The sequence below is a fragment of the Pteropus vampyrus genome, unplaced genomic scaffold, assembly GCF_000151845.1.
Source record: "Pteropus vampyrus isolate Shadow unplaced genomic scaffold, Pvam_2.0 Scaffold110, whole genome shotgun sequence".
Taxonomy (NCBI): Eukaryota; Metazoa; Chordata; class Mammalia; order Chiroptera; family Pteropodidae; genus Pteropus; species Pteropus vampyrus.
Window position 1 is genome coordinate 1,306,314 of NW_011888891.1, and position 14,660 is coordinate 1,320,973.

The 14,660-nt window shown below is 35.9% G+C and overlaps 1 protein-coding gene across 1 annotated transcript in view; it reads left to right on the forward strand.

The window, feature by feature from the left end:
* LOC105295613 (NXPE family member 4) overlaps window positions 1-10,098 on the forward strand; it is a 17,546-nt gene extending 7,448 nt beyond the window's left edge. Inside the window, exons 3-5 of the mRNA XM_011365366.1 lie at window positions 5,307-5,368; window positions 6,707-6,913; window positions 9,559-10,098. Coding sequence (XP_011363668.1) covers window positions 5,307-5,368; window positions 6,707-6,913; window positions 9,559-10,094 — 805 coding nt within the window. The 3' untranslated portion in view covers window positions 10,095-10,098. The remainder of the gene's footprint in view (window positions 1-5,306; window positions 5,369-6,706; window positions 6,914-9,558) is intronic.
* Window positions 10,099-14,660: the final 4,562 nt, after the last annotated feature.

A 14,660-nucleotide genomic window follows, 5' to 3' on the forward strand; every position in this document is an offset into this window, starting at 1 on the left:
TCTATTCAAGTCCTCTGCCTATTTTTTAATTGGATTTTTAGGGTGTTTTGGTGTTAAATTTTATGAACTTCTTGCATATTTTAGATATCAACCCCTTATCAGATGCATTACTTGCAAATATCTTCTCCCATTCAGTAGGTTGTCTTTTCATTTTGTTAATGGTTTCCTTCACTGTGCAAAAACTTTTCAGTTTGATGTAGTCCTATTTCTTTATTTTTGTTGTAGTTGTTGCCCTTGCCTGAGAAGACATATCCAAAAAGATATTACTAAGCCCAATGTCAATGAGTTTACTGGCTGTGTTTTCTTCTAGGAGTTTTATGATTTCAGTTCATACATTTAAGCTTTAATATGTTTTGAGTTTATTGTTGTATATAGTGTAAAAAGTGGTCCAATTTCATATTTTTGCATATATTTGTCCAATTTTCCCAATACTACTTTTTGAAGAGACTGTGTTTACCCCATTGTATATCTTGCCTCTTTTGTCCTAGATCAGTTGACCATATAAGTGAGGATTTATTTCTGGGCTCTCTATTCTAGTCTATTAATCTATATATCTGTTCATGCTAGTACCATACTGTTTTGATTATTGTAGCTCTATAGTATAGTTTGATATCAGGCCACATGATATCTCCTACTGTGTCCTTTCTCAAGATTTTTTTGGTTATTTTGGGTCTTTTGTCGTCCATATAAATTTTAGGATCAGTTGTTCTAGTCCTGAGAAGAATGCTTTTAGTATTTTAATAGGTATTAATTGAATCTGTATATTACTTCAGGTAGTAAGAACATTTTATCAATATTAATCCTACCAATTCATGAACGCAGTATATCCTTCCATTTATTTGTATCATTTTCAATTTCTTTCTTCAATATCTTATACTTTTCGGAGTATGGGTCTTTTACTTCTTTGATTAAATTTCTTTGTTATTTTATGCTTTCGATGCAATTGTACATGAGGTCGTTTATTTAACTTCTCCTTCTGATCATTTATTATTGGTGTATAAAAATGAAACAAATTTCCAAATATTGATTTTGTATTCTGCAACCATACTGCTTCTAATAGTTTTTGGAGGTCTTTAGAGTTTTCTACATATGGTATCATGTCATCTGCAAACAGTTTTATTTCTTCGCTCTGATCTGGATGCCTTTTATTTCTTTATTTTGTTTGATTGCTGTGGCTATGTTAAATAGAAGTGGTGATAGTGGGTATCCTTGTCTTGTTCTTGACTTTACAGGAAAAGCTTTTAGCTTTTCACCATTGAGTATATTAGCTGTGGATTTGTCATATATAGCCTTTATTATGTTGAGATATGTTCCTTCCATACCTATTTTGTTGAGAGCTTTTATCATAAATAAATGTTAAATTTTGTCAGATGCTTTTTCTACATCTATTGAGATGATCACATGAATTTTATCCTTCATTTTCTTAATGCAATGTATCACATTGATCGATTTACAAATGTTGAACCATTCTTGTATCCCTGGGATAAATCTCACTTAATCATAGTGTATAATCTTTTTAATGTATAGTTTAATTTGGTTTGCTAATACTTGTAATGTCTTTGTCTTGTTTTGATATCAGGGTGATGCTGGCTTTGTAGAATGAGCTCGAAAGTGTTCCTTCCTCTTTAATTTTTTGAAATAGTTTAAGAACGATAGGTATTAATTTTATAAATATTTGTATAGAATTCACCCGTGAAGCTGTCTGGTCTTCGGCTTTTATTTGTTGGGAGTTTTTTGATTATTGCTTCAATTTCATTGTTAGTAATCAGTCTATTTAGATTTTCTATTTCATCCTGGTTCAGTTTGAAAGATTACAGGTTTCTAGAAATTTATTCATTTCTTCTAGATTGTCAAATTTGTTGGCATATAATTGTTTATAGTATTCTTCAACGATTCTTTGTATTTCTGTGCTTCTTTTTTCATTTATTTCACTTATTTGGGTTCTCCTTTTTTTCTTGATGAGTTTAGATAAAAGTTTTTCAATTTTGTTTATCTTTTCAAAGAACTAGCTCTTAGTTTCATCATTCTTAAATTTTTTTATTTTGTTTATTTCCACTCTTGTCTTAATTATTTTCCTATGTTTACTTTGGATTTTATTTGTTCTTCCTTTTCTAGTTCCATTAGGTGTAAAGTTAAATTGTTTATTTGAAATGTTTCTTATTTCCCAAGGCAGCCCTGTATTGCTATAAACTTCTCTCTTGATTTTTACTTTCATGCCACTATGGTCAGAATAGATACTTGATATGATACCAATCTTCTTGAATTTATTGAGGCTTGTTTAGTGGCCTAATATGTGATCTTTCCTGGAAAATATTCTGTGTGCACTTAAAAAAATGTGTATTCTGCAGTTTTTGGATTAGATGTTTTTTATGTCTATTAAATTCAGGTGGTCTAATGTGACACTTAAGGCCATTAATTCCTTATTAATTTTCTGTCTGGGTGATCTATCCATTAATGTAAGTGGATATTAAAATCCCCAACTATTATTATTCATATTACTATAAATTTCTCCATTTATGTCCATTAATGCTTGCTTTATATATTCAGGTGCTCCTGTGATATAACAACTTACAATTGTTATATCCTCTTCTTGGATTGACCTCTTATCATTATATAATGTCCTTCTTTGTCTTTTTTTTTTTTTACATTCTTTGTTTTAAAGTCTATTTTGTCTGATAAGAGTATCATTACCCCAGTTTTTTTTCCATTTCTATTTACATGGAATATCTTTCGCCATCCCTTCACTTTCAGTTTGTATGTATCTTTCAGTTTGAGGTCTCTTTTTAGTAGTATATAGACCGGTCATGTTTTTAAATCTATTCAGCTGCCTTCTGCCTTTTAATTCATTTGCATTTAAAGTAATTACTGATAAGTATGTACTTATTGCCATTTTGTTAATTTTTGTATTGTTTCTTCTCTGTTCCTTTCTTCTCTTGATCTCTTCTCTTGTGGTTTTCTGTTTTCTTTAGTGTTTTGTTTGGGTTCCTTTCTCTTTAGTCTCTGTGTATCTTTTGTAGGTGTTTGGTTTGTGGTTACCATAAGGTTTCTATATGTCATTCTATATCTATAGCAGTTTATTTTAAGCTAATAGGCATTTAAGTTCAAATATGTTCTAAAAAGGCTACCTTTTTACTCCCTCTCCATGCTTTATGTGTTTGATGACAAATTTAGATCTTTTTGTTTTGTATATCTTCTAATCACTTATTGTAGTTAGAGGTGAGTTTGGTACTTTTGCCCTTTGACTTTCATAGTAGCTTTTTAAATGTCCAATTCACTGTATTTATTAAATATTTGGCTTTACCTATGAATTTTTTTTCCTTTCTTATATTTTCTTATTTCTGGTTATGGTCTTTCTTTTTTTACTTAACAAAGACCTTTAACATTTCTTATAAAGCTGGTTTAATGGAGATGAGCTCCTTTAGTTTTTGCTTGTCCAGGAAACTCTTTTAGCACTCCTTCAATTCTGAATGATAACCTTGCTGGATAAATTATTCCAGATTGTTGATTCCTTTCTTTCAGCACTTTAAAAATGTCCTGCCACTTTCTTCGGGCCTGAAAGTTGTTGATGAGAAATTGGCCAATAGCCTTATGGGGTTCCCATTGTATGTAACTAGTTATTTTACTCTCGCTGCCTTCAAAACAGTCTACCTTTCATTTTTATCATTTTAATTACAGTAAGTCTTGGTGTGTGTCTCTTTGGGTTCATCTTGTTTGCTGCTTTCTGTGCTTCCTGAACCTGAATGTCTGTTTTCTTTTCCAGGTTAGCAAAGTTTCCAGCCATTATTTCTTCAAATAAAGTTTATGTTCCTTTCTCTCTTTCTTCTCTTTCTGGGAACTTTATATCGTAAATGTTTGTACTCTTGATGTTGTCCCAAATGTCCCTTCATTTTTGTTAATTCTTTTTCCTTTTTACTGTCTAAATAGTTGATTACCACTAGTCTGTCTTCCAGCTCACTGAACTCTTCTGTATTAGCAAATCTGATGTTGAATCCTTTTCATGTATTCTTAATTTTAGATAAAATAATTTTTAATAATTGTATTCTTCAGTTCTGCTTGGTTCTTAATTATACTTTTTAACTCTTTGTTGAAGTTCTCTCTAAGTTTCTCTATTCCACTCTCAAATTCAGTGAGTAGCTTTATGACCATTTCTTTGAATTCTTTATCGGGGAGATTACTTATCTGTCTCCTTAGGGGATTTTTCTGGAGATTTTTCTTGTTCTTTGATTTGAAAGATATTTCATCATTTCATTTTGTTTGACTGTTTATATTTGTTTACATGAATTAGACAAAATAGCTATCTCACCCAGTCCTGAAAAAGTGGCCTTGTGTAGAGATGATCTCTGTGTAGGCTGTGTGTAATGGGTGGTTTTGACAGGCTGGCTGGAGCCAAGGAGGTGCCTATGGTGTCCAGGACACTGGCCTACTGAGCTGGAGCAGCCCTGGGAAGTCAGGTGCTTATAGTAATTCTCTCTTGATCCTGCTTGCTCCCTTCGTTTGGATCCAATATGGGCTTGGGTGATTGTCCTGGAACACACTGCAGCGACCTTGTAGGTAGGCCAGAGCACCTGGGTAGAGTTCTCACCTACACTATCGAGGTAGAGGGTGACATAAATGATGGTCCTCGCCAGCACCTCCAGTCCTGGAGAATTCCTCCATTTCCCAGAGAGCTCCTGTGGCTCCTCAGACTTCTCTAAATAATATCTTTGTCCTTTGTTGTACAGAAAGTAGTCTTGTGTAGAAGCAATGTCTGCGTAGGCTGTGTGCTCTTGGTTGTCTTGGCAGGGCAGTTGAAGCCAGGCAGGTGCTTATGGTGCTTGGAGCACTGGCTTGCAAGGCTGGAGTGGCCCCAGATAGAGAGGCCCGGTACATGTGGTGATGCCCTGTTGATGCTACTTGCTCTATTTGTCCAGAGGCAAAATGGGCTCCAAGTAGTGTGGCTGGGGACACACTGCAGTGACCTTAAAGATAGGCCAAAGCACCCAAATAGAACTCCCAATGCACTATAAAGATGGACAGGATCATAAACAATGTCACTCACAAGCACCTCTGATCTCAGAGAATTTTCGCAGCACCCGGAGAGCTCTTACAGTTTTTCAGTCTTCTCTATTCAGTCTCTTTCTCTTGTTTGTTGTTCAGAAGCTATTTATTCAGCCCTCCATTATCTCTCAGGAGTAATTGCTCTCTATATAGATGTATATTTCAGGAGGGAGTGAGTTCAGTGTCTTCCTACACCACCACCATCTTGGACCCTGTTTCTTGACCTTTGGGTCCACCTTCAGATTAATTTCTGTATTTGTGTCTTTAAGGTCAAATGTGGGTGTAGAGATTATGGAAAACTTCAACATTATTAATGTCTCCAAATGCAACAGTAAGTTCTCCCTATGTTTGTTGGGTTGTGCTTAGTATTAGACCATTTGAAATGTTTCTACTTTCTGCTGGACTTGTACACTATCATCAGTCTTATTGGCACTCTGATCATTGGGCTTGTCTATGGTGGGCCAAGATATCAGTTACCTAAGTGAATAAATAATTGAAATCACTAGATATCATAAACCTGTTTTAGTAACTATAATTCTCATCATCAATTTATTTATCAAGCAACACATTACCTGTTCAGTTAACACAGTAATTTTCAAATGTCAAAACTCTCTCCCAACTTATACTTAGGTCTTTGCCTCCCTACACCACCATTATCAGGACTTCCCACAGCCCAAGAATCACCACCTACAGGTTTCCAACCTGCCAAAAAGGAGTTAATTCATCACAATTTCCCCTTCTTCATCTTTGGGACCTTTCACACCATTTTAACATACAAAATAGCACTCCCATACTTACATTTATTAATTTTCTCTTTAATTTCTTTGGTTCAAATATCCCAGGAAATCTCTATCTAAAAATGATTTAAGGCAGAAGCATTTGCGTCTCTGCAAATTCAGCATTAACAGCTTGCTGATCACTAATAAATTTGTTCACACCGAAGTGTAAATATGTAGCTAGAGGTAGAAATGGCATTTTCACTGACAATACACAAGTACACTCATACCAGATGTTGAAATACTAAACTACTGCCTTTAACAGTTGTATAATTACTGCACCAAGCCTACGAAGGGCTCCTCACCACTAGAACCACCTCAGCCCCTCAGATTCCCAGAGGCTTCACAATACCTAATAGGTTAATACCCGGCCCATCGTGGACCTCTAAGACTCCATTCCAGCCTACAGCCATATCTATGTGGACTTTCCAGGTTCCAAACCAAACTAATCGTTAATTTCTTATTTCACCCTGCATTTAATTCAAAAGATTTACAGTTTGATGGTGGCATTTAAGACACTATGAAAGAATGTAACAACTTGGGAGTAAAGTGTGTTAAAATGATATAATAATTGAGTTTTCATTATTAAACAAGAATTAATGACTTTACTTTCATAAGAAGACAAACAAATACTTAAATTTTATCCCAAAGACCTTTTTCTTTTTCTGGGAGAAAAAGTCCTCTGTAATGAACATTAATGAGTATCATTTAGAAAATTCACATCATTTTACTCAAAAATAATTATTCCATTAAGAGAATGATGCTTCAATAAGGCTTTTTCCCAACTCTCATGCCCTATTAAGAGTATATTTAGAAAAGCCAGTAGGTTCTTAATAAATACTGATGAATAATGTGATATTTTAGAAGGTCCTATCTTGCTGATTCTTTGGCAGAAAACATGGCTCCAATGAAAAAGAAATGCAAGTTTGGAATGGCATCCACAATCCCCAGTGGATATGTCTGGAAAGACACATGGAATCCTATCTCCTGTAGTTTGGCTCCAGTTGAAATAAAAGAATGCCTGAAAGGAAAATTCATATATCTAATGGGAGATTCCACGATACGCCAGTGGATGGAATACTTCAAAGACAGTATCAAAAGTATGCCTGAGTCTAAGCCATTATTTATATCCTTTTCAGAACGCTCTTTTTCATTTCAAAAAGAGAAAGGAATATGGGGAGCACCGCTTCTTTTTCGTAGGTCTTTTTTTTTAAACGCCTATAGCACCTAGTATTCATAGGTGTCTCCCATTCAAGTACTAACCAGGCCCGACCCTGCTTAGCTTCTGATATCAGATGAGATTAAGTACGTTCAGGGTGACATGGCAGTAGACCCTTTTTCTTAGGCCTTAATCACAATACATCAAAATTTTTCACAAGACATAATTATCTTTCCCTTAAAAGTATACATCTATCTGACTAGAAGGGAGCCAGTGTAGAAAGGTTTAATCACATCCCTACCCCTGCAGAATTCCCACTTCAATGTTTACCCAGTATACTCAGAAAACCATTGGTGGAGGTGAAGATAACTTAAGATATTACACTGTCCACCTTCTACAGTTAGAATAATGATTAAGAGTGTGGATTCTAGATCCAGATAGCCTGAAATCAAAATTTGACTTCTCCATATTCAATCTGGGTAACCTTGGGCAAGTTATATAACCATTGTGTCCCTCAGTTACCTCATGTATAATGGAGATAAAAATAGCACCTTCTTGGTAATATGAGGTAATATATATAATGCATTTAGAATGCATGATTTTTGCTATATAGTAAATATTCTTTGGTATAAGCTATCATCACTATTATGATATGAAAGGACACGTGCCAGGACTAAGGTGACAACTTTACATCAGATAAGCACAGTGGTAAAAAGCATGGGCTTTGGAGTCTAACAGACCCAGATTGTGCCACTTAGTAGCCATGATCTTTGTCATGTTACTTATTTCTTCTGGCTCATTTTCCTCATCAATCAACCAGGAATAACAATGGTATCTGGTGGTTGTTACAAAGATTAAATGAGGTAATAGGTATAAAACATTTAATACATTGAAGGCACAGGGCACATAGAAAATGCCCAGTAAACAATAGCTACTGCAATTATTATCATTAGTTAATGTCAGAGTTGGGACTGGAACCCAGTTGCTAGAAAATCCTAGTTGCTCTTTTTACTAAACCAAGAATGCACCAATCATAACTCAGAAGACACTAGTAAATCTTAGCACTTATACCCGGAAAATCATCACTGCCTGCCCCCTGTGTTCTGGGACCTGGCTCTTCATATAGGAAACAGTACAGCTGATATGGCTCCATTCTGGCATTCCTGACATGATATTACTTTTGTCATCTCAAACTTAGGGGGTAAGCTGATCTTCTCAAAATAACAGGAAAATCATTAGGGCCTTGGCTTAAAGCTATAAGCAGAATTCCTAACAGAATGAGAAATTTTTAAATTGTGACCTCTAGTAAATAATTGAACTCTTCAGGACCTCTGTTTTCCCATCTATAAAACTAAGGGTTTGGTGATAACCTTTAACATCACATTCCATAACAGTGGGTCTCTTAGGTTATAGAAAGTACTGAGTTACTTACTCTCTTTGAATGATCTTTTATGTTGTGGTAGCGAAACATCTGTTGCACATTTTGTTAAAAGTTAAATTCTATGTGTGTAGTATGCTTTGGAAAAAGAAATTGCAATAAGTTGGAAGCAGAATGAAGAATATAATTATATAATTCTGCCATTTTCCTCCAATCAAACCTCCAGCATCTCCATTTTCAGACCTCACTGGGTTAAGACTTTAAACATAGCCCTTTACTCCTAAGATAGTACATGTTATGAAACATTAATAATTCTTTTCTAAACATTTTCCTCAGAAATTTTAACTACAAAGGAGCTGGCCCTGATAGTCTGATAAGGGTCTAACTAACTAAGAAAACTTGAAGGATTTTGTTTGATTCTATTCATATTATACTCATATTCTCAAACGTTTTAAGATTGAGTAGACTATTTTCACAAGAACTGAGAAGAGCTTCAAATGTAAGTGGCAATTCTGTCACTAGCTGTGTAATCTTGAGCAGGTCATTTTATCTCTTGAGTTTCTTTTCTATAACATAGCAATTAAATGTGTGTGTGTGTGTGTGTGTGTGTGTGTGTGTGTGTGTGTGTGGAGAGAGAGAGAGAGAGAGAGAGCGTGCTGTGAAGTGAATGAATACATCAGTCCAAATAAATGCTTTGTAAAGTCCTTCACAAATGAATAGGAAAGCTATTATAGATGATATACTCAGTACCATTCCATGCATATGTTAAAAAAAAAAAAACAGAAGTATAGAATATATTTTCAGTCTTAAGAGACTTTACAGAGTACTTGGGGAGATAGGTTTGCTTGTTTTTGCATAGACATCAATTAGTACTTTATCCTCAAAGGAGTTTTTCTCTAGTTAACAAAATATACAAAAATAATATTGTACATTTTAAACAAAATGTACAAAACTGACTATCATCTTCCAATGAACTTACCCCAGTGCTTACCATCCCCAGTCCATTTGGTTCTTCATAGTTTTACAAGGGGGCATATATAATTTCTTATATCTATAATACTTCTGATTGTTCAAATACTTTTCAGAACTATACTTCATTTAAGCCATGATGAACTTATTCAAGTATAAACACTAAGTGTTTTCTTCTATCTTTATGATCTTTATAATTTTATCCTTTTTTAATTTTGGGATTGCCTATTTGTCATCAGCCCTGAAGTCAGTGGATCTGCATGAATCTGGAAAATTTCAGCATCAATTTGCTGTGGACTTGGATAAGAATATCAACATCCAATGGCAAAAACATGGTTACCCTTTGGTTGGATCACTGACCTATTCAGTCAAAGAGATTGAGTACATCACCCGGGTAATTGACAGAACTGGAGGAGAAAAAAATACTATCATTGTTATTTCTCTGGGCCAGCATTTCAGACCCTTTCCCATTGATGTTTTTATCCGAAGGGCCCTCAATGTCCATGAGGCTGTTCAGCGTCTTCTTCTGAGAAGCCCAGAAACTATGGTTATTATCAAAACAGAAAACATCAGGGAGATGCACAGTGATGTGGAGAGATTTGGTGACTTTCATGGTTATATTCAATATCTCGCCATAAGAGACATTTTTCAGGATCTCAATGTGGGCATCATTGATGCCTGGGATATAACAATTGCATATGGCACAAATAATGTCCACCCGCCTATATCTGTAGTCAGAAATCAAATTAATATACTGTTAAACTATAGTTGCTAAATAATACATACCTCTGAAATTCATTCACTTAATTAAAAACATTATTAAATGTTTGCTATCATGCCAGATGCTGTGTTTGGCTCTGAACTCCCGATTAGCATGAGATAACCTGCACTATGGCTGATCCATAAACCCCCAACTTAACTGAATCATTTATTTCTAATTTGGGCTTCCACTTAAAAATAAGAAATACTAATGAAAAGGACCTACCTGTCTTGATCAAGGCCATGCCACTCTTCACAAATGGAACATCAAGACACCTAATGGTTAAAAGTTCTTCTCTCCAATTCATAAAAATTCAGAGCAATTAAATCATTATGCAATAATTATTTGGAAAAAGCAGTCCCATTTCCTCATTTCCACCATTAAAGGCAAGCTCAAGATGATTTGATTTCTAAGTGAGAAGAGAAGTCTCGAGGTTATTCTCCAGGTCCACAGTCCTTGAGGAGCAGCAAAATTCCAAGCAAGGCCTCCAGGGCACTGAGAATCTCTGATTTTTCTCTCCCTATAAGAACTCCCACTTCTAGGAGCTAATTGGATTTAATAGAATTTATTCTTCAGAAATATAGGATAACACAGGTGAAAGCACAGTGCACTAGAATTCTATGAACTGGGTTTCCATCCTTTTATTGCCAGTCATCTTATAACTAGATAAGTCACTTCAGCTCTCTGAGCCTCAGTTTCCCAAACTAAATGGTTAATCTAAGCTTCGTGATTTTCAGACCTTGCTCTGTGCTGGGTGCTATAGGTGATATTTCCGGTACTGCCTGGAGGGACAGAAGTTAGGAGAGGTGCCTGGGGATCAGGGTACGAATTCTGCCACACAAGCCAGAGAATCAGCCATTTTTACCTATATAGGGCTTCTGAGAGGGCTTTTGGTTTGAAAAAAGCTCTGCTGCTTAAAACATATTTGAAAACCATTATGTAGATAATCAACAACATTGGTTTTTATAATATATACATGTAGGTTAACATTTTAATCACTCTCACTTGCATTTTAATAGGCTTTCCCACAACTTTACCATCAAAGAATGACTGAGAGGAGATTTCAGTTGGATAGGGCAATATAATTATTATAAAGCAATTCAATATCATATCCCTCCTTAATTTTTCCCTCTAAACCATGCCCCAGATACCACTGGGCCTCTGACCTACTCTTGCTGCATCTAGGAAAAAACAATTATAATAGAAACATCTTAAATCTATTTATCCAGTTTCTTCTGGGCAAGGAATATTAAATTTTCTACTTATATGCCCATGAACAATAAGGGCCCAGTGAATACTCAAATGGTCAAAAATATTTATTAAGTCTCCATCATGTGCCAGGAATTATCCTAGTCTTTAGGAATACGGTGATCAAAAAAGCACATAAATTCTCTGCCATCAAAGAATTTCCATGGTAATAAAGGAAAAATATAAATAAATAAGATATGAAGTAATTCCATAGTGCTGAAGTAGTAAGAACAAAGTATATAACAGAGTGATATACTGGAGAGTGACAGCATGGTGATGATGGAGGTGACTAGTTAGAGCAGTTAGAGAAGGCACCTTAGAGGAGAAGGCATTTCAAATGAGATCAAAATAATAGAAAGGAAGCATTCATTTAAAAAAGTGCAGACAAAGATCCTAGAGAAAAAAAAAACGGCACGTGCAAACCCCTGAGACATGATGGAGCTTGGTTTATTTAAAGAACAAGAAGAAGACCATTATGCCTGAAATATTGTCAATGAGAGAAATAAAAGGGGAGAAGAAGTTAGAGAGGAAGGCAGGGGTCAGATCACTAGGGCATTACAGCCTATGATAAAGAGTTTGAATTTTATCCCAATTACAATGGGAAGGCATTTGAGGGAGGGAGGGAGGAAGGGAAGAAGGGAAAATAGGAGAGAGGGAAGGACAGACAGAGAGAAAGGACAAAGGAAGAAAGAAAGTGAAAGAGGGAGGATGGAAGGGAGGGAAGGACTTGTTACCTTAACCCAGACATCACCATTGAGTGCTATAGTTGCTAAGGTCAGAATGAGCAAGAGTTATAAAACCAGGGAGGCTTGCAATAGCATCTGTTTTCTTCTATCAATAAACTGACATTCCATTACCACTCTCCAAGTGGGATAAGCATGGATAATGTGCATGGGGGGTCTTGCTAAAGGGGCAGATTTTTTTTAAGGGACACAGAGGACTATAATTTTAGAACAGAGACTAAAATTAGAATGTGACTGAGATTTTTTTAAAGAAAAGAAGATAAAAAGTATATGTTTGTAATATGTGAACCCGAAGAGAAAATATAAGCTCAGATAAGATATTACATTCAGAATGATAGCTCTCAGAAGTTAGTGCTTTCTAGGGGAAAATTCATGAAGAATTTATAGGTTCTTCCAAAAATCGAATCATTATAAACATAAAAATAATTGTTGCCATGTCCGCTTGTTTGATATGGTCATTTCCTGTCCAAGATGATCACCCAGTATGTACATGGCAAGTGCAAGATGGTCTTCAAACAAGATGAAAAAGTGAAAATGACTGGTACACAGCCTTTTGGACAGAATGGATTCTGAAATAACATGGATAAATACTCCTAAAAGAAGCAGAAGTAAATATTTCCAAGGGAAACCATCATCAAGAGGCAAGGATCTTAATGAATATAAAGTACTAAGAAGAAACTGAGAAGATGAGAAATATTTTTAAATAAATATGAGGTTTTTTCCAAGGAGGGTGTTTTAAAAAGTGATATATTCTAAGTACTCATTAGTGCTAAATTCTTGAAGTTATAAACTCTCTTGTCATTGTATCAGTCTGGATCCAATTAGGAGTTAGAAACCACACAGTGGGCTAAACTGGCAAAGTATAATATAAAGAATTATTAAACTGATAAACAAGTGACTGTAGGATATAAGGAAACTCTTTATAGTACCCTTAGGGTGGAGAGGAGGTATCCAAGGAAAGAGCAACTTGGAAGGGGCCCTCCCCCAGGTGGGGTTCAGACCTTGTTGGGAAAGGTGTAGTTTAGTCCACTGCATAGCAGAAAAGATGGCTGGTCTACCCAGGCCATAGCTGGTCTGCAGTTGCTGGGCCGGCAGACAGCTACCCTCTGCAGTACGGGCAGGGTGGGTGTGATCAGGAGCATGGACATGCAGAGTGGGTAAGGGTTTGGACACCGGCGAGCTCTGCAGAGGACTTACAAAGGGAATCAGCCCCATGAAAGCAGGAGGCCTTCACTAGGGCATTGTTTTCTGTGTAATGAAGACCAAGGAAGTTATTCCTGGGCCAAGACAAGCTGCAAGGTCACTGAAGGATTTCTTGGTTCTGAGGAAAAGACTGGAGAAAAGCTCCACTAGATGTCCCCATACTCAAAATGCTGACCCGCTACTCAGCCACAGGAATTAGCAGGGTTGTTCCTTCTTCCTATAATGTCCCTCCAATGCTCTCTGCTGAGAAAGCTAAATAATGTGCTCACTGTACAGAAGAGATGCTTAAAGGAATTCTGTCCATTATTGCAGAGAATATATTGAAAGGTGAATTTGGAGTTGAGGGGCAATAAATTAATAAATGACACAATCATAAACCCACTCCTTTTTACTGGGTCATTTCCTTAGGAAACAAGACTATGTTCTAATAATAGTTCTAATAATAGCATCCCCTGATATTACATTTTTCTTCAGATACTGTCACACATCTTCTCTTTGTATAAAACCTTCTTGAAAATGTAATCTATATTAACTGTCCTCACTATCTCCTATTCTCTGTTACAGCACATTCTGGTTGGACTTATGTTCTACATTGCTCCTGTTAAGGTCAGCTTTGTGTTGTTCAGATCCAATGGACACTTCTCTATCTTCATCTAACTCAGCCTCTCCATAGCATTTGACCAAGTTGAATAAGCCTTCTTTATTCACACCCTTTGTTTATGTGACACGGCTCTTTCTGTGTTTTCCTTCTGCCTCCTAGAGACTCTTTTCCACTCTCCTTTGTCAATTCCACCTCTATTGCTTGGCCTCTGAATGTGAAATACCCTGGGGTTCAGTCCTACCCACATCTATACTCTCATTCTGGATGATAGCCAACCTCTAGTTTATTATAAATTACCACTTGTAATTTTAATGACACAACTATTTGTAGCAATAGAAGCTAATAGCTACCTATTTGGCATTAGAGATATTTTTATGTATAAAACAACATGGCATGTAGTATAGACATGTTCTCTTTCAGGAGAATATATCCATGATATGACAGAGAAGCTCCAAGATTCTCAAAGCCCAAGAGATGTGTGTCACAAAATATTACGATTATGTGACTCAGAAATGAAAAGTTTAGGGTCAGAGATTGTGTTTTTCATGATTACCTATTGGTGGCTGCAGCTTTAAAGGGGAAATATGGGTATATGCTATTAGCTGTACTCTTTGTGTTGCCAGGAAAGATTTGTTGTTTTGGAACATGGGCGATGATGTTAACACAAGTGCCTTCTAGAAATGGCTTAAAACACTTAGAAAACAAAGAATAATATTCGGTCCCTGACCAGGAAGTATTTATAATCCAACCAAGGCAAATTTGTATAGAAATAACTTACAAATGAAA